Raw genomic sequence first — 26,557 nt, 5'->3', positions numbered from 1 at the left:
GCCTCGCGCAGAAGCGCCGCGGGGGCAGCGGGAACCGGGAGCGGGAAAGGCGCGCGCGTCGTCGCGCTTGCGCAAAGGAGGCCGCGAGCGGCGGTCGCCGGGCTCCCGCCAATCGGGCACCGCCCCGCAGCGCCGCCGCGGCCCAGGCGCGCCGTGCGTGCGTGCGTGCGTGCGTCCGCTCGTGCGTGCGTGCGTGCGCTCGGCGGCGGCGGCGGCGGCGCGTCCCGAGGCCCGAATGAACGCGCCGGTCCCGGCGGGCGAGCGGCCCTGAGCGACCCGCGAGCGGGGACGGGCCGTGCCGAGCGGCTCCTCCGCCCGCACCCCGCCCGCCGCACGGGTGAGTGACCGACCACCGACCCGCCGAGCGCCCGCTGCCCGCCCCGCCGCCGCTTCGCCGCGCTCCAGGGGCAGGCGCGGCGCCCCCGGCCCGCCCGCAGCCCCCGGCCCGGGGCCCGCCCGCCCGCAGCCGCCGCCGGTCCCGGGGCTTCAGCCGGCCCTTGCAGCCCCGCAAGGGTCGCGGCACCCCGCAGTCTCCCCTCAGGGGCGCCCCGGGTGCCGGTACCGCCCCCCTGCCCCCTCCCCGGGCCGGCGGTGCCGCTCGCTCCGCCCGCCCCGGCCCGCGCCCTCCTTGCAGCGAGGATCCGCCCCCCCTTGTCCCCCGGTCCCGTTTCCCCCAAAATTTCACGGAATCGGGAGGGGGTCGCCCTTCCCGCGTCCCCCCGCGCTCCCCCCGGGAGCCCCGCGGCTGGGGAGGGGTCGGGCCCCGGCGGTGCCGGCCGGGCCCGCGGGGCGGCCGGGCCGTTCCTGCCCGGGAGGTGCCGTCCTGCCCCGTGGATCCCCCGGGGAGGCGGCGGCAGAGGTGCCGCTATCGGCGCATCTCCCGCTCCCCGTGGGAGGATGTAAACTTTCCTGGAGATCCCTCAGCGCCGTCTGCCAGATCTCCCTGACCGCGGGCTCTCTCTGTGTCATCCGCAGTGACCTGCTCTGCTCTCATTGTTTAGGCGCTCGAGGGCTTGCCCTTCTCCCCTCGCATCTGCCCCCTCTTCGGTGTCTTGTTGGGGTTTTTTAAGGAAGTTGCATGGATAAATTCCCATCCTACTTTTTACAGTGGTTGTAGGATGCTGTGTGAATGGTAACTCTTGGATTAAAATTTCTATGGGACCTGTGATTTGGGTTCTCAGCCATAGAACCCTACAGGATATTTTCCCTCTCCCCTTCTTCACACCCCCTTGTCCAAAATAAACCTCCCAACAATGGGTGTCCGACCCGGGAAACTGCGAAGCGCTTGTAAGCTTGTGACTCTGGTATCTTCAGTGAGCATCATGGAAAAATCAGCACAAATATTTTCTGTAGCATTTCCTGAGAGACCAAACCACTTCAGCATCTGCAGTGGCATTTTCTGAAGCTTGTTTACTTCTCACAGGTTCTCCCTAGGTGTCTGAAATTTTCTTCACAAATATAAATTCTAATTTTTTTGAAATATAGTTTGGGAATCGTACAGGTCACACAGCAAAACAAACTTTGCACGTGCAGCATGTGGATCACTGTTCTTTGTAGGAAATACAGGTGAGCTTTTAGCTCCTATAACCAGGCTCCTGAGACATGTTTGGGAAATAAATAGAAATTAGAGTCCAGGTTACTTTCCATTCTTTGGTGCTGAACAATGTCTCATGCACTGAGGGCATCCTGTGCCTGAGAGTTACTGAACTTGCACTTTTATATTAGGAAATGTGTTGCCTAGAGCTCAGTAAAGCAGCACAGAAACTACAGGAGGGTGTAAAACTGCTGCTTTAAAGATAAAATAAAGATGCTGTGAGGGAAAGCACCACATTTAATACTTTAGTGCACATAAGAAATGTGAATGCATATGAAACCAGTTTTTTTGGTGAAAAATGGTTGAGTGAATTTCTGCATGTGTGATTCTGGGGTACTTGTAACTTCTCATTTCTTAGATCAAGCTCATGGAAAATTGATCTGTGTGGAGTAATCTTTGTGTCTGTAGTATGTTGTTCCATTTTGGTGGAGACAGTGAAAATCTCCCAGCCAGTGATTCCACAGTACATCACTCCTTGTGATCCAGTCTGTGAGACTGACAAAGCTGACAAGCAAGATTCTAGCAACAGGAGATGCAGGGTTTTTTTAATTCTTACTCATTTGTTAGCCTTTTAAACATAGAAAACCAAAATATTGAGCTGTTTTTAAGTTGCATTTTTTCTCATTCCAATGAAATGTAGCTTGATGCTTGGCAAACTAGATTAGTTGTTCTGTGTGATTTAACTTGAGAGATGAATACAGAATTTTGAGTACTTGGATTCAGAATTGTGGGGCTGTAACTGCATTACTTGGTTCGTCTTTCTCAGAAAATATGTTTTGTTTTGTTTTTTTAATGGACAGGATAAGTGCATTTTGACACAAAGAGAAGTGATCTGAGAGTAGTGTCTTCTCACATTTATGAGAAAGCAGATAAAATTCATTGAGAGGTCTACAGATGTTTCTCATGCTAAAGTTTGTTTCAGCCCTCTTTACAAACATATAAATAGGGTAAATGCCCAGTGAAACAAAAGAAAAACAAACAAACACCAACAAATGTAGGGTTGGAAAGAAAACTTTTAGATACTCTTGTAAAATGCTTTCAGAGTAATTTAATCTGATGGTGAAAAGAATGTGAATTTCCTTTTTGGCCTGTTTGAGTTTTGAATAATTTTTCAAGTGTTAAATTATGTGTAATTGTGAAGTACTTCGAAACATATATTTGCTTTTTTTTTAAAACATCAGCTTCCATGCATTGAGTAAAGATTGGCATTATTTTTAACTTCACTGTGAGTCTTAAAAAAATCTAATTATGCAGAAGTACTCGAGGAAGTCAGGCTGTGTCAGGTTCTGGTGCTGCTGCAGTGACGTGCCTGTAGTGCAATGGGAGGTGGAAAGCAGCGAGCTGTGAGAAGGTTCTTTATATCTTGTGTCTTGGAAAGTTGTTTTTCCTATAAATTAAATATGATGAGAGCCACTTGAAAATTTTTTATGTGTGCTATAAATTACTTTCATTTTCTAAAATACTAACTTGCTGCTTAAATTGAAAGGTAGATCTGTTTTATTAGTAATTCTTGTTGCTGAGAGTCAGTAGGACCTGTGCACATGTACAGGGAAATTCCTGATCTTCCTTTTAATAACTGGTATCATTGGTGTCAATATTTTAATAATATAATCTGAATATAAAATGGAACAGGTATACCCAAGTGATTATATGTGTATATACCACACTGTTTATACAAAACCAGAACTTTGCATTTTACATTACTTTGTTCGTATATTTCTCAACATCCCTGTGTGATTTATGTTGTCTATTGAATGTGAGATGTAAACAAGTAATCTTTTGATATTACTTCCTACTTGTCTTCTGTAGGTCTTTTTCTGCTCCCAAATATTATTTAAATTTCAAAAATTACCCAGATTTTTATTTTTAAATATACATACATACATATCTATCTATCTGTCTGTCTCTTCAGGTACCATTCTTTCTGCTCAGAAGGGATTACAGAATAGTCTTGTTTTATTTTTTCTTTAGAAGAATACAGTATAATAATTCTTTTGTGTTTTAACACTTAAGAACTCCCTATCGCCACTGCAAAAGGGTGTGACTAGTTTATCCAGATTGGCACATTTTTTGTGCAAATCAGCAAGATCCGAAATCTTTGCATTCTTGTTCTGAGTGTGCGCCAGCGGCGCAGGCTGCTCGCAGTTAGAACAGAAAGCAAATGGAGCTGTTGGGAGGGCAGAGGCAGGGGGACAGGACAGGCACCTTTTGAGCAGGAGTTTTGCTGTAAACGGTGCAGGGCCAGCAGCTGCAAGCCCTGTGAAAATCTGTTGAAGCAGGAGGCAGCAGGAGGACGCGCTGACGGAAACTCGAGGACGTTCCTTTGCTTTCGGTTAGAGAAGGAGTGAGTGATAGCAGCATTGAGAGCTCCTGACAGCACCGGCTCTGCCCGTGCAAATTCCAGAGGCCAGCCGTGTATTTTCATGCAGATCTGTGCCATTGTAGCCCAGTCCAGATGTTTTGCAACTCCGTTCTCTTATTTATGGCTGGATTTTACACTTTTTTCCAACACAAATATCAGAACCTACGGTGGCTTTAATGAAGAGAAAGGCTGAGGAGGATTTTATTGCAGTTGTGGCAAATTCTGATAGTAAGGCTCCAAAGTAAAAAGCTCTAAGAAAGTCTATTTGAAGAAGATGAGTGTTTTATTTCTTGGTACATGTCGAAGCAAATGAACACAAACATCTTAATACTGGGCCGAGAAATGAATACACTCATTGAGCATTCTGCTTTAGCACGAGCTGTGTCTGCCTGAGTTGGGCACTGTGACCTCAGTGTTACATTTTAAAACATGTTGCTAGTAGCACTTGAAAAGTTCGTGATTCATACTCAGTTCAATTTTAAGTTACTTTTCTGAGCTGGGAGCAGCAGCTCTCATGCACTTTCTGAAACCTGGTGTGGTACTGCCCAGCTAACTGTGGATCATGGAGAGGTTTCCACTGCAGCACCTCAGAGAGGTGTCTAAAATTTTGTTCCTAATGCTGTTTGGGTAGCCACAAGATACCTCTGATGCCAAAAGTGGTAACATTTTATCATCTCATCTCTACTCTTTACTCATCTGCCTGAGACTTTGTGAGCCTTTAGAGCCAAAACGTGTGCAGGAGGCTGTGCTGGACTCTGTGTTTTTCTTTGCTTCTGTTTTTGAAGTTCAGTAGCATGAATTTCATTGCATGTACATACATATATATTTTTTTCTATAAATTCCTTTAATAAAGAACTATAAAAATGAGTTGCAGCAACTTTTTTTCCTGACGATTCTCTTGTTGTATTTCCCACTTATTTCTTTTCCATTTTCTGCTTTTGCATTAGCATGGAAAGTTTTATTTTAATCCTCAAACTTTTTTGCATAAAGAAACTGCTTTTTATTGCTGAAAAAATTTCATTAAAATTTGGCAAAATACTGCCTCTGCCAGTCACTTGTTTATTTGGCTATATTGAAGTAGCATAAAGAAAAGGGACAAATCACTTCCAAGCATCCAATACTGTATTTATGAAGCTATGTTAATTTGCCTTTTGTTGATGTTAACATGCTGATTGCAGGTCTTTTTCCCTGTAGCATTGAGAGGATTGCAGTGGCATTCTAAGGTCATTTAAAACCATGACAAGCTCAGTCGGACAGAAGAAAGTCTCCTCCAGACAAAGGAAGTGTGGGTTCTGTCGGTCGAATAAAGATAACGAATGTGGGCAGTTGCTGATGTCGGAGAACCAGAAGGTGGCGGCACATCACAAATGTATGGTGAGTGACCGCGAGCGGGATGGAGCCGGGAAAACGCTGCAAACTCGTGGAAAAGCCACCCAGATTGCAATTGGCACACATGGTTAACCACTGCAGTTTGGTGGGTTTCATATCGATACATTTCTCTATCGCTTATACCCTTAAAAATTAAAATACAGATTTTGTCTTTGCAATTTTAGCTGTTCTCATCCGCACTGGTTTCTTCACACACTGATAATGAGAGTCTTGGTGGATTCTCTATTGAAGATATTCAGAAAGAAATAAAGAGAGGCACAAAACTGGTAAGTCCCTATTTCGGCTTTTGAAAATGGAAGACAGTATTTTCATACCCTCCATAAAGTTTGCAAGGAAGTTGTTCAGTGTATTTATTTAATATTTTCTGTTACAATTCTGAAAGAAATCCACATTCTAGGCTCCTGGGAAGGGTGTTATTGTGCCTTTACCATTATGTGAGTTTACTGCCAGAATCTAGTTTTTTAACTACCAAATACACTTTTTGCTCCTTTATACTGATTTAAAAAATAATGCCGTGAATGTAGAGGGCTTATGAGATATGTGGGCACAGTAGTCATTGCAGCTCCACCAAATTAAAGAGATTGAGCAGCAATAACTTTTTTAAAATTCCTGAGCTGCCAATTCATAAGGAATTTTTTTATTACTATTTATTTAGAACTAGTTGTTTTCCAATTTGGGGAAATGAGTGAGGCTCTTCTTAAAATAATTTTACCAGATGATCAGTTCACTCCTCACATTAAAACCTTTCAGCTTGGTTATTTAAAGCACTCTATGTATTTACCAGTTCTTTTACCACTAAGGGAAGTCCAAAGTATTATTGTAGAACTACTAATTTATAATAAAAGTGTACTATTTCATCCACTGTTTCATTTGAATCTTTTCCCATCTAGGGAACTTCATTTGCTCTAATTAGCTGAAAGAAATAACTGTTCACAAGTCATTCATGCTGTGATTAGGACTTTTCCAAAAACCATGGTAGTAAATGAAACTACTGATCATAAAGAAACTTCTGGATTCTTGTGTCTCTTAAAGGGTTTTAAAGTTTTTTTTCTTTTTATGTCTTTGGTGGTTTCTCTTTCTGCTTCTGAATCTCTTTATGATCCTTCTATTGCAATGGCTCAATTGTTGTAGCTCACCAGCTGTGTGCACAAGGCACTTTGTTCAGGTTTTTGTAGAAAACCTGGATCTGGTCAATCTAAGGGATTCAGGGTCCTGAGTTGGTTCCTCTTTGGAGAAAACATGCAAGATAATTTTAGGTCTTCACTTAGGTGCATGTCTGTGTAGCTGACAGAGAGCTGCAGCTCTGAATCACTCTCTGGAGGAACTTGTCTTTCTCCACTGGCGTGTGGGAAGTTTAAAGGTAAAGGTTTGTCATTAGCCCAAATCCCTTCTCTCAGGTCTGCTTGCCTGGTCCATTCTGGGGAGCACATTCAGCAAAAAGCCCCAGAGCACTGGGTCAGGTGAATATCTTGATGGCTTAGGCTCAGTTTGTCATCCCTCAGGAGGTGCTGCTGGCCAGGTGGGCTCTGACAGTGGGGACCTCATTACCAGAGTGACAGTGACAGAATGTAGAGACTTTCTGATGGTGATAGATCTGTCTGAGAAAAGGTGTAGGTTCAAACCTTGGTAGGCCAGACACAAAAGCTTATGAAGTCTAAATATTTGGAAGTACAAGTCACTGATAATTATTTTAATTATCTGTATTATTTTTAGTATCTGAGTGAGTGAAAGGTTTTGGTTTTTTTTGAAGAACATACCTAATTTGCAGCTTATCAAACTTCTTACAAACCCAATATAACTTGAGTTAGTGACCATTTGGACAGCAGATATGCACCAATGGAATAAGTATTTTATTACTTTATAGAAACATGGATAGAATGTGTGTGCTCTGTTTTAGAGACACATCATGGTGTTCATAAAAACAAAGTTTTCTTTCAGTCATTTCTGGCTTTCAGAAAAGCCAAGATTCTGACTAAACTTGATTGGCTGGATATATAAGCCCAGGCTTTTCTAAAGGACTTTGATCAACAATTATTATATATAAAACCATAATGTATAACAGATTTATGAGATAAAATGCCCATAAAAATTAGATAACAACTAGGCAACAGTATATAACTGCACCATTTCAGAGCTTGCAGAGGAGTAAATGGAGATGATCCAAGGCTTTGACATTTTTACTGTTCAGTTGACTTCGTTAAAATTGAAAAACAGGCTGGTGGTATATTTGGTAACTTTGGTGGTATATTTTTTTGGCATATTTGAGAGTAGCGAGGAGAACTTGACTAAATGAGTGCAGGGGAGAAAAAAATGTATCCACAGAGATAGATATATAGATATAGATATATATATGTAGGGAGTATCCTACATTGCATACTTAGATTTGGAATTGATTGCAACCTTTTGGGGGTGTTGGCAATATGCAGGATAGAAAGAAAAAGCTCCAGCTGTCTTGGGAAGTGAGTTTAATGGGAAATCCTGAGATTTTGGGGAATATTAAGTCAGTAGAGAACAATAAAGAGAAAAATTTTGTGATACTGTCAATTACTTCCCTTCCTACCACAGTATAAAAAGGAACTTGAGCAATTTAGAAGGCTAATTTAGATAGCTGCTGTTATCTATGTGTCTGATACAAGAAGAATTAATTAATGGGAAAGAAGAGTGAAGCAACAGCCTCACTTTTAATCTTTTTTGCAATATAAGTACAAAGAGCAAAATTTAATTTAGTTTAAATAAATTGTGCTTACCAAATATTTCACTAAATTCAGTGTTTTGGAAAGGACTTCAGTACATAACTGTAGAAAAAAAGGTTAAGTTAGCTGCTGATGCTGAGGTGAACTTGCAGGTTGTCAGTATTTCTGACTGCAGGATTCATTCTCAAATGGGTGTCATTTTTTTCCCTCTTGCCTTTGTAATACAATTCAGAATTAAATGGTACAATTATGATTTTAACTTTTCTGAAATGGTCGGTACAAACAGACTGTCCTTGTGAGAGGGATATTCTGGTGAATAGCTGTGTCACTTTCATCAGATACATTCCACAGAAATAAATTACTTATTTTCTTCATTGAGTTGATAATGCATCTGATGGTTATTGCACCGTTGCACACTTGTAATAAATTTCTTAATTTTAAAATAAATTATGCAAAACACCCGAGAGCAGGAAGAGTAATACCAAGTGCATAAATCCATTTGTTTTGTCACCAGGAGTGGTAAATATATTATTTTTGAACTCAGAAGTACTAAACAAAAAGCAACATGAATTGTGCTTTCTTTTCCTTTCCAGATGTGCTCTTTGTGCCACTGTCCTGGAGCGACCATTGGCTGTGATGTGAAAACGTGTCACAAGACATATCACTACTACTGTGCTTTGCATGATAAAGCTCAGATAAGAGAGAAACCTTCACAAGGCATTTACATGTAACTATTATTTATTTGTTACATTTTTTTTAATTTATATTTTACATTGTTTAAAAAACAAACAACAAAGCAAAGCAAAACCCCACTTTGGAATCTAAACAAAACTGTTGCAAAAAATTCTAATTATGATTGTGGCATTCAAAATAGTGATGTGCTAGAAAAAGCATATTTTCACTGCCAGATTTGTGTATCAGTGAGTCTTATAAGTGGGAGAAAAATGTACTGGCATTTAAATTTAAAAGATGAGTAAATAATCTGTGATTCGTGACTGACTTGACAGTTTTCAACTACTTTGTTTATAGGATTTTATGTCGAAAACACAAGAAAACTACGCATAACTCTGAAGGTAAAATTATTCAATATAAATTTTTCCCATTGTAGAAAGATACTTGGTTAAATTTAATTTTTCTGGAGAATATAAATGTTTTCAGTAAAAATTAGAACTACATATTTTTGAGAAACAATGAGTTTGGAAGTCCATCTGATTTCTGTATTTTCTCTAAAAATTATTGACTGAGGTGGAGAAAAACCCCGACCATAAATTTTAGGATGCCCAAAAGATATGATGCTCCATAAAACCAAAGTTTGGGTAGAAGTTATACATTCCCTTCTTGGAAGAAGCTGGCTTATGTTTGTAGTTAAGTATTCACAATATTAACATCTGAAATATTTGGTCAGGTAACAGCTGATTTTTGCTAATGTTCCTAAATATTCATTATTTTTTGTTCTCGTAAATAAAATAGAGTTTGACTCTTGAAAAAAGAAACACTACTATTGGGAGTAAATATAAAGGGTTCTGATGAGTTCACTTAAAGATAAGTTTCTAAATAATATTGATTTTTTTAAAAAATTGTATGGATCCATTCATGAAAGCTGTGTAGCTTTGCAGAAAAGAAGAGTGAAATGCCACAAATGTAGATATTGTGTGGTCTGTTAAAATTCCAAACTACTTGTGCTGTTGTGTTATTATTAAGGTATTTTTCTTTTTTTCTGCTGTATCTCAATTTGGGTAAGCAAGCAGTTGGTAGTTTACTTCTTGCATTGTTTTCAACTGAAATGTCCTCAGATTTAACTGAGTGTTCAACTGTTTAGTAAAAATTAAACTTCATAAATTGCTTCAGTCTCTGTGCCAAATGTATTTTTTAGATAATGTATTGCTTTTTATGGACAGGTAGTAGACTGTAATGGTAAAGGTTTGGATGTTATTTCAATGTTCAGAAAGATTCTGAAGGCAGCAGAAAATACCAAAGAAAATGGATTTCTCTTTTTTACTCTATTTACATAATTATTGTTGTGTGCCTATATATAAAACTTTAATTTTACTCTTACTGGGTTTAAACAAGAAAAATAATATCTGTGTTATAATTAGTTCTCCAAAGAGAAGAGGCCACATTATCTTGGTACTTTGGCACTTTGTTTTGGGGATTGCTTTGTGTGTTAGCAGACACAGAATATAAAAGACATTTTGAATCTAGAGAGATTAATCTCTTTAACTGATATTTTAAAATGATTTTTTATACTTGCTCACAAATGTCTCAGTGTTTGACATGTGTTTAAAAATGCCTCCAATTCTGCATGGAGCTCAAAACCAATGGATTACTTTTCTTGGGATTCCTTGCAGGATCTGAACTTGTGCTTTTCTTTAAGAGTTTTCAGAAACCATTATCTGCAGTTTTACAGTGTTGTTTTCTAACAGCAAAGGCTTTTAAATTTTATATAGATACATTGGGGAAAATTAGTGGGTTTTTTTATTAAATGTTGATGATGGTGGTTTATTAAAACATTAATCTAGACTCGTATCAAGGGCCTCTTAGATTGTGTATTTCTTCTCTCCCACCCTCAATGTCACTCAGAACAGCTGAGGCTAGGGAACCTGATAATATATTATTTAGCACTTTGCACACATTTTTTTCGTTTGAAATATTTACTTCTGTCATGCTTTACACTTCTATAGAAATAAATGTCACTCAGAACAGCTGAGGCCAGGGAACCTGATAGTATATTATTTAGCACTTTGCACACATTTTTTTTGTTTGAAATATTTACTTCTGTCATGCTTTACACTTCTATAGAAATAGCTTTGTGCTTCTAGAACTATATGTAGCTATACTTCACATTCCTCTTTTCAGTTCTTTAGTTAATATTTCACTGAAATTCCACCCAATGCTCTTTCCCAAATAATACGTTTTCTTTTTAGTCCATACAGTTTTGGAAACTTTACCCACAAAATAATTATTACTTACAGTTGTGGATTTAATAACGCGAGAAGCTGGGGCTCTTTTGTGGGGCTCCTTTAAATCAAAGGAAGTAGAAATATATGTTGCATATGCCTGTTACAATGCTATAAGTAATTTCCATAGCTATGATATTTTGCTACATTAAACACTGATTAACTTTAGCAGACAGAAATTACAGGATGGTTTTCAGAGTTTCAGAACAGACTTGGGAGGTTTTTTCCTTAATACTTAAGAGCTGAAGTTTGCTAAGTGAAATGACAACTGAAAGGTGTTGGATGGTGAGATTAAGCTTTATATATGTATTTTGTTTGTTTCTTGATGAGAATGTGAATGTCAAGGAGGCATTTAAATGTGAAAGAATGGTGGTGTGTGAAACCAGATAACGTACTTGGCAGAGGAGAGTGACTAGACTAGGCAGGGAAATGAGATGTTAACACAGTGGATTTTTTTTGTTTTTTTAATCTTGTTTTAGTTTCATTTTCATTAATCTTTGCTTAGCAGTATTTTCCTAACAAACACTTAAAGCTTATCTGTGGTTCTGTCACCCAGTGTGGGTGCAGGGAGGTGCTGGAACCATCAGTCCTTTTAATGGAAACTTAACTGCTCCTTCTCTGGGTTTGGGATTTTTTTTTTTTTTTTTTTTGATTGGGGATTTTTTATTATTATTAATTTGTTGTGCATTTTTTTCTTGGTCAGTTTAGAACATCTGTGGGTTCTTATGCTTAGTTGTTTGTATCCACATTTAATTTTTCCAGTCCAGGTATTTTTATTCTGTCACTTCTGTTAGTAGATGTTCAAAGAGTTTTTAGGAGTGTTTGGTTTGTCCAGAATAGTTTATTTTCTGTAGGCAGCCCTGCTGCATAACAGTGAGGTTTTTCCTTCCCTTCCCTAGAAAATGGATGCTTCTTGGGCCATACTTGCCCAAGTCTGAGATCTGGCTCATACACTTTTGTTAGAAGTTCTAATTTAAAAAGACTGTCTGTTAAACACTTAATAACAGTTAAAGAAAATCTCTTGAGGCTGCATGGAAATAATGTTGAAGGACCTATGTTGGAATTACATTACCTGCTAAGACTTTATGAAAAGGACCTCATAGATGTTTTTTATTGCTGTTAAGAAATTCAGGTGGTGTGGGGATTCATCAGACTTGGCATTTACTCATCAAGGCAAAATTAATGAGTGATAGGAATTAATTTTTCTTCATATGACAGCACTTGATGAACTACCGTCTGCTTTCTTTGAATATGAAAATGTGAAACATGGCAGCAGAGTACTGTGCTCTTAAATTCATTATCTGTTTCAGCAGATTGTTGGGTTTGTCTAATTTATCTATATGGCCTGGTATTTAGGTGACACTGAATAGGAAAATTGTATTTCTCCTATATTTCCTTTTTGTAATTCAGAGTGATTTTTCTGTGCTTTGTTCCCATTAACTGGAAAAAGGGCATCTAGGTTTTTGGCTTGATGCTTACAAATTTAACAAAATAACTGAACTTCAGGTAACAGCTTCACTCATAATTTTAGGCAAGCTACATTTTCAGTACATGATATGTTACAGGAATTGGTGCTAGTGCTTTCAAATTGTCACAGCTAACCATTAGTTGAATTACTGTTCAGTTTGATACAATTGCATTTATTCTTTTTGAAGAATGAAGTACTGTTGAACTTATGTTTTGGAGCTGTTTGTTGCAATTTATTCCAATGTACTGGAAATAATTGTTGAAAAATGAAAAAACTGGCCTCTCTCAGTTCCCTGCAGGTGAGGCTGCCCTGGCTGATATGTTGAATTTAAAACAAATTCAGCTGATGAGGAATAGTTTAATATAAACTAAGATAAGAACGTCATTTCATCTGTTACACAGTGGTAAGACAAAGACTAATACAGAGCCGTGTGACTTCTCATGTTAATGTTTAAAGCAGATGCTTGAGAACTGTGGGGTCAGAAAATAAAATTTCTGTTGTAGCTGTGCTCAAAGCCTCAGGGAATTACGTTTCCACAGTGGAAATAAGGACATTCCCTATCTTAGCATCATTTTCATGTCATTCTAAAGATGAGACATGGAATCTGTGCTTCTCACACTGCTCAGTAAGTTGAGTCAGGATGATATTTCTCTGAGATCTATTTAGGGACACTGCAGTCTATAGTGCACTGAGTACGTTCCCAAAGTGCTGTGAAAACCAGAGACTGGCAGGAAAAACATCTGCAACTTTTTGGCATTCCAGTTAGGTAACATTCTGATTAATCTTTGGATTCTTTGAGCAGTGTTTGTTCCCTGTTGCATTTTCTGCAGCACTGGTCCTAGCACAGGTTTGCCTCAGGTTGTTTGCAGTAACAGTCAGGTGTGGTTGTTTCTGTAATGTTGCACTTTGGGGTCGTTTTGATTTTGATGGTGACAAAGTCTTCCTAGGCTCTGCTAACTCAGCCTGCCTGGTGTCTGTCTCCTGGAGGGTGTTCTGGGTGTGACATCCAATGTGTTTGTGGTGTTCCCACAGGAACAATTGGTCCAGCAGTGTCCATTACAGACTAATGAGGATTTGTGCAGAGGCATCACACCAGGATTTTCTTATGGAAAACCACATGGCTAATGGAAAAGGAAAAATGTAAAAGTCATGTGGTGAATGGCTTGTCCTGTCTGAGGAGCTGTCCTGTGGTGTTCTGATTCTCCCTCCCATCTAAACAAGGGAGTAACAACACAGAGGGACTGGAGCTACTCAACAAATTCATCAGACCAGGGGTCATAAGCTTTGTGATTGTGCAAATAAGCCAAGTGCATCATCTGTCTTCAGTCTTTGCCAGTGTTTCTTTGCTTGAAAATGCATTTGAATTGTGTGGTTAGTAAGGACTTCTTTTTTTTTTTTTCTGTGTTAAATGTACTTAATTAAATAAATAATCTCAAATACCTCATAACAAATAACTTTTGGATGAGAGTCATCAGTTCCTTAAAGTATCTGGGGCTTTTGGAAAACGTATTAGTGGCAGGACCTAAAGGGTAATTTAATTTTTTCCTCTCAGTTCTTACTTTAATTTAGGTGTGTTTAATATAACTTATTCTTTTTCCATTGAAAAAGTTAACACAAAAAATACATTCAGCATTTTGGTTGTTAATTTCACATCATCTGCTGATAAAAGCTATTATTTCATGATTAGTTTACCTGATTTTGTATTTGATTGCAAGAGGGTTTATGCAAATCCCTGTTTCTTATTATTTCTTATAGATGCATCCACATTTTTAGTATTAACTACTGAGCCAATAAGGCTCTTTTGGGATTTTTTTTATGTTTCTTTCCAGTTTAAAACAATGATGTTGGCTCATATGGTTTATTTGGTTTCTGCCATAATTTAATGAGATTTTATTCTAGCATGCTGAAGAACTCTTTTCTTTCTCCACTATGTTCCGTTTCTCTTCTAAAAATCTAGTAAGATTGACTTTATTCCTTGAATTTTTAGTTTCTCTTTTATCCCAAATGCACTGTAAAACTTTACCTGCATATGTGTGATTTCAGATTTATATAGCAGCATGTCTCAGCCCCTTCAACATTCAAAGAAGCTTTGGCTTCTTTTCATGTCCAGTTCTACTTGCAAATATATTTTGCCAGTAGTTTTAGTTTTTATCTTCCTCATACAAAATCAGCCTGCTTTGTTTCTGGCTCTCTTATTCTGGAATGTAAATAGAGCCATATTTATTGTACACATCCTCTTTTTACATGTTCTTTCACAACCTTTAAATCACTTAATTCTTTATTACTTTGCTTTAACCTAGCTTTTGGAAAGGGGTTCCATGTGTATTTCAAGCTGATGCAGTATGGATCAGTGATATCTCAACCTCTTCTCTGCCAAACCTTATTTTAAACAGCAAAACATCTTGATCCTTTTTCCTTTTAGTCATGATCAAAGGAGAATTTTTAGATTTCTCTCTGAAGCTGAATCTCCCTGTTAACAGTTGATGTAATACAGCATTTTGCCAGGGTTCCTTCTGTGGTACTTTGTACTGCTCATGGATTTCCAAAATGCAACTTAGGGGCTTGTTGCTACTCATCTGAATTTACAGTATCATATTCCTAGGTGCTTTTTAAAATGTAGATTGTTTCTTCTTGATTTCTACCCTTACCCCCCCTTTCTCAGGCCATGTTGTGTATTGGGCTCTTTTCAGATCTAGTATGTAGGGACTTCTGAGGGAAGCTCATAGAAACTGCCTTGGAACACTTTAGATAAAGTTATGTTGAGAAAATTGTCATGATTTTAAAAAGCAATGCAGTAATGGGATATGGGATGGGGGGTAGTTGAAGAGGGAATTCTAGGGATTCTAGGGAATCTCAAGGGATTCAGAGGATGGGTGCTCTCCATGGTAAAACATCACCTGGTCAGGGAGGAGTTGAACAACTTTTTGTGTTTTCCTTAGTTCAAGCTGACATGAGAAGTTGGAAACACCCAACCATCAGATGCCAGGGACACTGGGTAAGCTGGCAGTGGGCTTGAGGGGAGGGATAGGGCACCCACCAAGCTGTAAATTAAACATGAAGACCATCCAGGGCAGATGTGTTTGACAGCTGGTTACAGTCCCCCTGTTCTGTTCTGCAAGCTCAGGATGCTGTAAAAACAAGAGGAGCTTTAATGTTTGGGGTATCAGTCTTGGAGGACAGATGTGGTAGAGCAGATCCTCACATCTTGGTGCTGTTACTCTGTAGGTCCACGTCACTTGAAGAAGGAAATATAAATCTGCAAGGAATTGTGTTTTAGTGCAGGGGTGTCATCTAGCATCTGGATTTTCATGTCTGAACTTCTCTGAAAGTCGTAGTTTTGAGCAAAGAACAGGGGTTCTCCTTTAAGGAAAGCTGTACATTCTTCATGTTTTTTTATCTTACACTGAAACTATCTTTTAAAAATACAGCATTTTTACTTTTCAAATCTTAAATATGCTAATAATTGTAGACTAAAAAATAGCACTTAAGAATTTATTCTATGAGGAGATTGATACTTCTAAGAAATTGTTTTTCATAAGGTGGGCTTGGTTTTTAGCAATTATAACTCACTTCTGTTTTTTAAGTGTGTCTGTAAGGAGTTCAGGACATGCTTTAATGTTATTGTAGAAAATAAGGGTGGACTGAGGTGGAAAGATAAAGGATGGCAGTGAATGGACTATGTTTTGTTTCATGAAATAGTAGGGAAGTCCACTGAATTATTTTGGAAGGAATATTTTTAACTTCTTACTGATGTCATTTAAAGGGTCATGGATTCAATAGTGACATTTTTCTAAGACTGTTTTTCTAGAATAACCATCTATGATTTCTGTAAATGTAAAAATAGAGACAAATATTCACAATTTTTTTTGAATAATCAGTGGAGAGTTCATGTGATGAACAAGATAAAAAGAGAATTCTTTTTGAAAGAGGTTTTCAGATTGCAGTAAAATTTGCTATATGCAGTCTAAGAGGTCAGTATCTAAATTGCATTGCTTGGGGAATTTAGCAAGTGGTGACAAATGAAAATAATGTTAGATAGGAAATACTGAGAAGAAAATGTAAAATGTATTGTTTCATTACATAATCTGTTTCCTCATGTATTTAGTTTTTTCAGAGTAAAATAAATGGTGCTTTTGACATGTAATTGGAAAAGAGTAGTTTATATATTAAAGTATAGGGATGTTGTAGACAGACTGATGTGTCTTAGTAGCAACTTGGGCAAATCTGTATATAGCTGAAGAATCTGTAAGTTTAAACCAAAATAATTTGCAGATCTGTATAATTTTCAGTATTACCTGTTGTGATGCATTTGGATGAGTTTTCTGTCCTTCCTTAATAACTGAGCAGGAGCTGAAGCTTTCTTGGGGATTAGTGACAGATACAATAGATGGAGCTGGACAGGATGTCCTTGTGTGCCAGGCTGGGCCAGGGCTTCACTTCTCTTCTGCTCCCACTTGGTGGCTGTGGAATATGTTCAGCACTTTGACTTCAAGTTTTGTGCAGTTGAGTCTCTGTTATCACAAGGTAGAAATGTGAGCTGATTTTTATGTGATAGTAGGCAACAAAGACGAATGGCAAGGCAGCATTTAGTCTCCAGCTAAGATGTCCTATCTGGATACTAAAACTATCTGGCAATATCCATCAAGTGAATGTTCCAGGTCTTTACCATTTCCTTGTGTTTGGGGGCTCATACTGGTGTTTGTGGTTTGGGTTTTGAGAAGAAAACTCCTTCAGTGGGGTCTGTGTATGTTCTTTAAACAAGTCTGAAATATCTTTGTGGCTCGAGCCGGGGTGGGTGCTACAGATTAAAGGAACAAAAAGGAGATGCTCCTCTGAGTAAGAAAGTTGTTGGTGACTGAGTAGAGCTGGTTGTTAGATGTAATTGTCAGATACAATTTAACTAAATCTTATTGGAAGCAATCTCAATCTTGCAGAATTGATCTGTATCCTCTGTAGAGCTGTGAGTTGTGCAAAGGACAGTGTGCCCAGAGGCTGGGCTCAGCTCTGTGCAGCATTCACAGCTCAGCTGACATTTGCAAAGGAACTTGTCAGGGCTCTTTGCTATGTCTGTATTTAAAAATATGGTCTTATATTCTTAATAGCCTGTAAATACTTGGTATGGGATGTTGTCAGTGGGGATGATTTCCTCTAAACTGGAGGCTGGTTTTAGCTGCAGATCTAAAAATACTCTAATGACATAAAGTTGTAGATTTTTTTCACTGAAGGCAAAATACTTTTCAGTTTTACAGCTTGATGTTATAACCAAATGGATGATTTTTTTTTTCTTAAGTCAACAGGCATCAATTAATAAAGCAAGGAGAGAGGTAGTATTTGGGTACACTGGCATACTATCAAGGGCAATTTATATTGGGGTTATGAATCTTAAAACAATAAATTATTAGCATATTTCATGGGTGAAAACACTTTCCAGTTTCAGTGTAGATTAAATGAATGCTATTTTCAGTGAAGGTAAAGATGTGTGTCTGAGGACACATTTTAGGTCTGAAAGTAGAAGTTGTAAGAAACACTAAACCTTCTTGTGTTATAAAGATGCAAAGCTGTATGACATATAAGAAGTAATGTTTTCATGATCTGCAGTTGCATGTTTGTAATAAATGGGGAAAAGGTGCTATTTTTATTTCTGACCAAAATTCGGAAAATACAAGTTGTGGTTTTTCTTGTCTGCTGTTGGTGGGTTGTGGGTTGGTTTTTGGGTTTTTTGGTTTAGATTTTTTTCTTAGTTTTTTTTTTTTATAAAATTGTGGAGAATCTTATTTAATGATGTTTTCTGACTTCTAAAGCAGATTTAGAAGAAAATATCAATGAACACGAATTGGAGCCTTCACCTCCCAAAGGAAAGAGGAGGGGTCGTAAGGGAAAGCCAAGAAAAACAAATTTAAAAGGGCAATCAGAAGACACTAGATCTACGTCCTCACATGGCACAGATGAAATAGAAAGCAGTTCCTATGTAAGCAGTAAATATGCTAAACTTCTTAGAAGACAGAATTGCATATTTCTTCTCTGAAATATAAGTTTTATTAAAATTTGCATTTGTCTGAGCCTCCAGCTGGTGGCCACAGGCTTTTAAAATTGCAACCTTATTTGTATCCCAGCAGTATATTTTAGTAAAATGTTTTTCTTTCAGAGAGACAGGTCTCCCCACAGAAGCAGCCCCAGTGATACAAAACCTAAATGTGGATTCTGTCATGCAGGTGAAGAAGAAAATGAAGCTAGAGGAAAGCTTCATATATTTAATGCCAAAAAGGCTGCAGCACACTATAAGTGCATGGTGAGTAACAGTATTGTTGTTAACCAGTCTATTCTGTGAATTTTGTCTGAATTACTATTTTGGATTTTAGTACAGTACCCTCACATGTAATTATGCTGAGTATTGTCTGTATGCTGATGATCTTAAGCACTGAAGTGTTGCAAAGTGAGCAATTCATTTATTTTCACTGCAGGCAATATGAGTAAAAGTTGGCTTCATGCTAAGAGATGGAATTAGCTGAGGGAGATGCTTTAGCTTATTAAAAATGCTCCCTTAACATCTAAATGCATATGAAGTATTTAAAAAGAAAACAGAAAGCAGCTTTAACTAAAAGAATCCTTTCCAAGAATAAAACAGCTTCACAGGCCTTCAGGCACAATCTGAGAAGAATCCATGAACTTTGATAATTTTTTGACCTGTGGATTCATGCTGTGTGACTTAAGTAGAGTGTGGGATATGGAAGTTCCAGAAAGCTCTTGCCTTTAGATGATCACGTTTGTAGAACTGTCAGCCTGAACAGGATCTAATTGCAAAGAACATGAGCAGGCAGTGCCATGAGTGAGGTGGGGCTTTGGGGTAACAAAATCCATTGGTTCATGTTGTACCTCAAAATGAATAAATAGTCCAGGAATCTGTGGAGTTACTAATTGACTTTCTGTACCCAGCCTCACTAAACAGAGAGCTGGTGTGTGCCAGCAGCTTCGAGTCTTACTCTAGCAGAGCTCTTTGTCACTTTGTCTACCTGAACTTCAGTTTTAAGCAGTTAAAGCTGAATATACCAGGATGATGATGGAAGGGATGGTACTTCTGTTCTCCATTTTCATCCCTCAGGACTTCACAGCTGTATTGACATCAGGGTTGAACCTGAATTACATGTATGTCACAGCTAAGGAAATTGAATATTCCTAAAAAGTTGAGTAGTGCAATTGATAATATTTCCCATTTGCTACTTTATATTTTCATCCTGTCATTACTTGTCGTCTACTCCTCTGTCTTTAAAAAAAAAAATTCTCCAAGGCAACAACAACTCTAATTAAAGCAGTCAGGTGGGGATCAGAAGGAATGCTTTAAGTGCTCAGCACAGGGTTTTTCCTAGATTGTTGGTAAAGCACATGCTGTCTGAGATCACAAAACAGGATGTTCAGTGCTCAGTTATTCCTGTAAAAAAATTTCCAAACATCTTGGTTTGTTCATCTTGAAGAAAGATGTTCATCCAACATCTTTGGACTTTGACTTGCTTGTTTTACAGTTGTTCTCTTCTGGCACTGTCCAGCTAACAACAACTTCAAGGGCAGAATTTGGTGATTTTGATATCAAAACTGTACTTCAAGAAATCAAGAGAGGAAAAAGAATGGTATGTACCTGCAGAATGTGGTGAATGTGTTAGTGATTCTGCTAAGGCCTGTATAGCTCTGCCTCCTTCCTTTTATAGAGCAATCTTTTCTATCTCTTTCTAAACACAAAATTAAAATATATTGTTACTTGTGGGAAGGGCAGCCTGATAGGAATCACCTTAATATGAGTGGTGTTTGGGCTTGTGGTATTTGGGATTCCTTATGACAGTGTACATAACTGTTATGATCACAGAATCATATGATTCATATTAGCCATGCTGTAACTATAAGAGAGTAACAGCTTTGGACACACTATGTGGAGCTGCACATAAAATTAGAGAATATGCAGTTCTTGCACTGAATATATTCTCTAAAATTGGAAACAAACCAGTGTTTCCAACTGTTTTGGTGTTTTAGTAGGAAAACATTTTAAGATCTTAGAGATGGGGATGCTGGTAAAACATCACACTATATTTTATTAAAACTCATGATGTTTTTAAAATACTAAAAAATTTATAGGGGATCAGAGATATAATAAAAAACTAGCAATATTGTTCCTTGAAAAAAATAATTTAAGACTCTAGTCTATATATTAGCATACTAACTTCAGCAGCAATTAAATGGTCTTGGATGTGCAATAACATGTTTTGCAATCATGTAGCAATTTTCTGTGCAACAGACAGGTAAATCCTAGTGTTCATATTTTTGTGGATTGGTATCTTACAGTTTCTGGTTTACCATGTCTTTGATTAACTTTTCATTGGAAGGATGATCTGCCAAAGGAATTACTCTGTTCCAAAATGCTAGCCATAAATATGAGGAACATTAAACTGAGTACTAAGAGACAAAAGACTGAGATGCTGAATGTTGCTGTTCTCTTCTTTCCCCTGCACAGAAATGCACACTCTGCAGCCAGCCTGGTGCTACTATTGGATGTGAAATCAAAGCCTGCATAAAAACATACCATTACCACTGTGGAGTAGAAGACAAAGCTAAATACATTGAGAACATGTCACGAGGAATTTATAAGTAAGGACCTATGTAATTGTTGAATCTGCTACGAAAGTAAAGTTATTTCATGACACTTTCTCTGCCTAACTTGGCTAGTCAATATGTTCTTAAAAAAGAGGATATTATTTAGCTTAAAATGGTACCTTTAAATAGTTGTTGACTTCACAAAACATTTCAGTTAGTGTGCTGATTTAAAATTTCTGTAGTGTTGTAAATAGGAGAAATGAGAAAATTATTTCACTTGTATTATATTTTCCTTCTCCAGTAACCTGTAATATAGATCAAGAAAACTGATGTCATGATTCCTCCATATTGATGTGTTTGTAGCTTCCTTCAGGGGCTTTTTGGACCCCACAACTTTCCATCCTTCCTGAAGAGCTGCGGCTTGGCTGCAGCTGAGCTGCCGCGCTGTGCCCACGAGAGGGCATTCGCCGAGCAGGGAGAGGCAGCTCGGCTGAGCTGGCATTGGTCACGGTTCTGTTGGCTGCTCTTGACCCTTGTTTTCCTTCTCAGTTTAACTGATGCTTGACTGGAAGCTGTGAATGATTTAAGAGTTTGCAGCTGACTTGTAGTACATCTCGAAACTAACTAGTCAGGTTTTGATGGATATTTTCAGTGTAAATCCTCACTGTTCCTTTTATTGTGCCAGGCTCTATTGTAAAAACCATAGTGGAAATGATGAAAGAGATGAAGAGGATGAAGAAAGAGAAAGCAAAAGCCGTGGCAAATCAGGCACTGACCATAATGACATTCCTCAGCAGCAGCTCAATGGAAACTAGGTATGGAAGTTACTCCTGACAGATCTGTTACCAAGACTGAAACGCAATATACAATTAATGTAGTTTACTGCAGTGAAGTATTTAAATCTAGTGTATGCAGAGTACTTTTTATTGGCATACTGTAGAAGAATGGGGAGGATTTGTTGTTTTTTAAATCCGGCTGACTTTGTAACAGTGTAAGAAGGGAGGCCCTCATTTCTATTGCTAAATGTAGATGTAATGTCAGAGCTGTGAAATGCTTTTCTGTATGATTTTAAATTTACAATTGTTTTCATCATTTTTTAAACAGGTTCAAGGGACAGAGTTATAGAACTGGGAATGGCTAAGACATCATAACTACTAATTCTTTTAAATTGTTTTCTAAAAATCAGAAAAGGGTTAGTAACTTTTTACTACCCAACTCTGTTAGAAATTTCATTGAACTGCCTGAAACGTTCATGTGTGTGAGCCTTCAGTAAGTGGCAGAGTTTTACATGTCAATATTATGTAGTTTGTAGTCTGCAGTGTCTGGAAAAAAAATGAAACACTATATAAATGATATGTAATATGTACAGTGTCAAAAGTTAAGGCAGACATTGAAATGAAGTAAGATCTATATTTCTGGACTGAATAAAAACTTTAAGATTTGGAATGTGTAAGTTGTTTAGTGGATTCACACAACGAGGGAAGGTCTTAGCTAGTTTAATTAACAACATGGACAAGTCCGTGATGGCAACGAGCTGGTACTTTGTGAATTTTGCATTTTCTTCCTGCACAAGTTCCGGAGGCTGTACATGGCAGAGCTGTTTTTGCTTGGGAAGCACCCAGTAGGAAAGGACTCTGTGTACACGAAGCACGCTTGAACATTTCAGGTTGTTCCTGTTGTGATTGCTCATTCCGCCCGGCATTGTTTGCGGGAGATTTACTTGAGCAGCTGTTGGTTCTGAGCTGTGAGCTTTAGAACTCATGCCAAAGGGCTGTAGTTCATTCTTTCCCCAAAAACCCACCTCTTTCTGTGTCTTGATTTGCAAAGAACACTTCACCAAGTGTGATTAAAACCCTGCTATACAAATGTTTGGACTTTGCAGCCCAATCTCTTTTACTTCAGAGAGTTACAACTCTTAACTCACTATGGAATTTAGCCACCATATCTGACGTCCATACCTCAGGTGTTCTCTGTTGTGTGGAACACTTCATGTTTTGTCAAGAATGTGCATAAATGTCCCATATTCTGTAAGAAGAATGAGGAAACAACCTTTTTTGCTAGATTGGTATTTATTTTTTAATCATATGACCACTATATGGGAAAGTTCACGTATCATCCTTATTGTTTAGTGATTTTTTTTTTTCCTTTCTCTATCAAGTCAACAATCACATCATGGGATACTACTTGCTAGAATTTGATGTTCCTTGAGGGAACGCTCAGATCTAGGCTGTACCAAACCTAACAGAACAGTCCTCTGACTGCTGTCAAAACACCTTTTCATTTCTAATGGCTACTGGCTTCTTCAGTTGGTCTGTTAAAGCACATCCTCAGACTTACTTAAATAAAACCAAAAAGCTGAATCTAGTCCACATGTTTGTGTGTTGCTACCACATCACCTTATTGTTTGTTTAGGGTTTTGACTTGTTTCACTCTGAACTCCCAACAAAACTTCTGGATTTGAAGGAAGGAAACAAGCAAAAGACACTGATTTGACTATAAACTGCTACAGTTCTTCTGTGATTGGTATTGCAAAAACGGTTCATTTGTAACATGAGTTTCTGTAGCATTTTTTACTTGTATTTTTAAAAGATTTAACGTGTGTCATTTGTCTTCTGATGCATTCCCTTAATGTCTTGAGGGACTCAATTACTGTATATTGGAGTTTCTAACATTTTACCTGTTAGAATTCAATCAATTCTGTTTGCTTTCCTGGAGAATAATCCCGTTTGGAAAGAAATATTGCTGTGTACAGAAAATATTCAGTTACTGCTCTAAACATGATGCCATTGCTCATTTTTATTTTGTATTTGTAACTTTCAAAATTAAAAGCGTGACTTGAATTGCAATGACAGATCGATTATTGAAATTGTCTATCAAGGTGTTTTGTTTCTCCTAGAACATGAACATTTTTCAGCCACTCAGAACAGTTTTAGAATGCAAAATAGCATCCTTCAATATTTAAATTACTTCAGTTTGTGCCTCAGACATGGCCCTCCCATGGAGAAAAGGCACTTTGTTTGCAGCTACTGTATTTAACTAAGTTTGCATGGGGTAGATCTGCCAGCATACTGACTGTACTTGAGACTGAGCTCTAATTCATTGTGTCAGTGGCTTAGTAAAATATTCAGTCAAATAACTCACCTGTTATGGATAAATTAACCCATTCCTTGCCTCAAAGAACCAGAACAGCACTTTACCTTTGGGTAGCAGAAAAGTGAGTGGCTGGTTTCCCTGTTACCCCTGTGTGCTGAAATGGCCTGGTGAAACTGTCATCAATTCAGAATTCATGGAAGCAAAGTCAAAAGCAAAAGCCTTTTCTTACAAGCCTCAAATTTGTCATAACTGACTTCAACTCATGTATGCTGGGTAAAAGTGCCTTACAATGTAAAAATTGTATTTATATGTTCCCAAGTAGCATCACCTGCTGGGGAGTAATTCTGTCGTGGTGTTAATATTTAGAAGAAATGTACCTCAGCAGTGTATTTACTGTACATCTCTTACGTCCTTAATTGTAGTTTTAAAAAGCATGACAATGTATCATAGTATACAACATTTACATCATTTTTTTAAAAGACAAAGTACTGCCATTACTGTCTTTTTATGTGTATTTTAGCTTGGAATTTCAGACAGTCTCTCTGAATTTTTGGGGGTTTGTTTTGGTTTGCAGGGTTTTTTTGGGGTTTTTTTTTTTTTTTTTGGTAAAGCAATGTAATCTTTGCAAGCATATATTGAAGATTATTCTGGAGCATCTACTGCCTTCCCAGAAATGTTAGAAGTAATGAAAGTGCTCTATAGGTGAACTAGGTATGTTTAAATTAGCTAGTTAAATTAATAGAGTCAATTTGTTACTGAGTTTTTTTTTTTACTAGGCACCTTCTGCTTTCATCTCACAGAGAATTCAACATCATGAATTCAACAAAACTTGTCTTAAAAACTGGTTTCACTTTAATTTTTTTTTTATTACTATTATTGTTACTTTTTGCCTTTGGGCATTTCTTTTGCTCACAAGAGGATTGTGTGCTGTTTAAGATGCCTGGAACCCTCTGAGAAGGGAGGTTTCTCCCCAGCTCCTTGCACCTCTCCATTAAGAGATCTCCCCAACTCACTGTGGTCTCACAGATCTGTGGTTCTGCTATTCCCAGAAGGACTGTGCCAAGGAAGGACAGGCATCACAAGGATCCTGTTCAGATATCTTGAGGATACAGCTGGTGCAAAGCCAGAGTCCAAGGTCCAACCCTGCAGCAGTGGGCTGTGCTGTCCAGGGCAGGGGGAAAGGGCTGGTTCAGTGTCAGTGCAGCTCCCGAGCATGAGGTGAGCAGAACATCTGCTCCTTCAGCAGGGGTTGCTCCACAGGAGGTTCTGTGATTAGGCTCTAGTGGGAGTCACACCTACATCCACAAAGTCTCAGCTTTGAGTACAAAGAGCTGTGCTGATCTACTATGGTTGAGTCTGCCAAATCTGGCCCTAAAATGTAGTGTAACAGAAGAGTTTGCCTCTTACTCCTGCCTGTAGGAAAAAGAACTTCATGCTAAAACAGAGTGAAAAATGAAGAGGTAATAATCTATTTGAAATATCAGACTTATCTGGCAGGTGATAATCAGTGCATTCCAAAAATATTAATATGCTGAATCAGATTGACAAGAAAATTAATCCTCATTAGATTAAATTAATCTGAAGAGAACTGAAAGTGCATGATAGCAATTAGTAACTCTTCTTCCATGTCACCAGAGTCAGATTCCACTATATTAGTGATGGAGGTGAAAAACAGAACACAGCCCTTGATTGATATACTTGGTGAAGCAGTTCCTGTACATGCATATGTATGCACAGCCGTTAGTCTGCAGTGACATCTCAGCCCTTAACGAATCCTGGAGAGCTGTTGCTTGTCAAAGCACTCAGGTTAGGCCAACGTTTGCAGCTTTTGCTCTAGCATATATTTACATTAGGTGTAAAGACAAGGAATGTATGAAAGAGGGTAAATGCATTCCTATCTACAATGTTATGTATATTTTGTTCCTGTTATATTGGCTTTACTTCCAACGTTGTAGTTTGCAGTATTAGTTTCTTTTTATTGGTATCCTTGCATATATATATTCAATAAATGAGTTATGAATTTCATGCTTGCATATCTGTCCTTTTTCCAAAAGTATAAGTTTTGAAACTGTCATTTTAATGCATAAATGCAGTATTTCCTATTGAGGTTACAGGCCCAGGAAGACATTACCAGGAGAGAGGGGAGAAGGCATCATGCTTAGTGTGGCACTTGGTGGTAACTCTGCGTGTTTCTGTTCCTAACTCTGCACTGGGTAAGCTGCTTTGGATTTACCACTGCTTAATGCAAAGTGACTGACTTGCTGGAAGTTCCCTTTCTCACCCTTCAAGAACTTTCTTTTTTTCCCAAGAGTGAATTAATTTCGACTAAGAGACCAAGGGAATGCAGAGTATGTCTTGGTTTCAGCTGGGCTAGGGTTCATTTTCTTCTAGTAGCTGGCGCAGTGCTGTGTTTTGGATTTGGTG

General features: G+C 38.4%; 1 protein-coding gene across 2 annotated transcripts; it reads left to right on the top strand.

The window, feature by feature from the left end:
- Positions 1–26,158, top strand: PHF6 (PHD finger protein 6). Of its 2 annotated transcripts, none has more exons than XM_041485210.1 (11): positions 1–337; positions 5,151–5,330; positions 5,510–5,611; positions 8,632–8,765; positions 9,068–9,111; positions 18,268–18,431; positions 18,609–18,752; positions 19,981–20,085; positions 20,961–21,094; positions 21,726–21,855; positions 22,145–26,158. In XM_041485210.1, the coding sequence occupies exons 2-10, from the start codon at positions 5,193–5,195 to the stop codon at positions 21,853–21,855; spliced, it is 1,095 nt and encodes a 364-aa protein (XP_041341144.1). In that variant the 5' UTR covers positions 1–337; positions 5,151–5,192; the 3' UTR covers positions 22,145–26,158. The 2 variants fall into 2 exon arrangements, with proteins under 2 accessions (XP_041341144.1, XP_041341143.1); XM_041485209.1 differs by having other exon boundaries at positions 16–337; positions 18,265–18,431.
- Positions 26,159–26,557: the final 399 nt, after the last annotated feature.

The sequence above is a fragment of the Pyrgilauda ruficollis genome, unplaced genomic scaffold (assembly GCF_017590135.1).
Source record: "Pyrgilauda ruficollis isolate IOZ18807 unplaced genomic scaffold, ASM1759013v1 scaffold7, whole genome shotgun sequence".
Lineage (NCBI taxonomy): Eukaryota > Metazoa > Chordata > Aves > Passeriformes > Passeridae > Pyrgilauda > Pyrgilauda ruficollis.
Note: the sequence above shows the minus strand (reverse complement) of the source record. Positions and strands in the feature narration are given on the sequence as shown.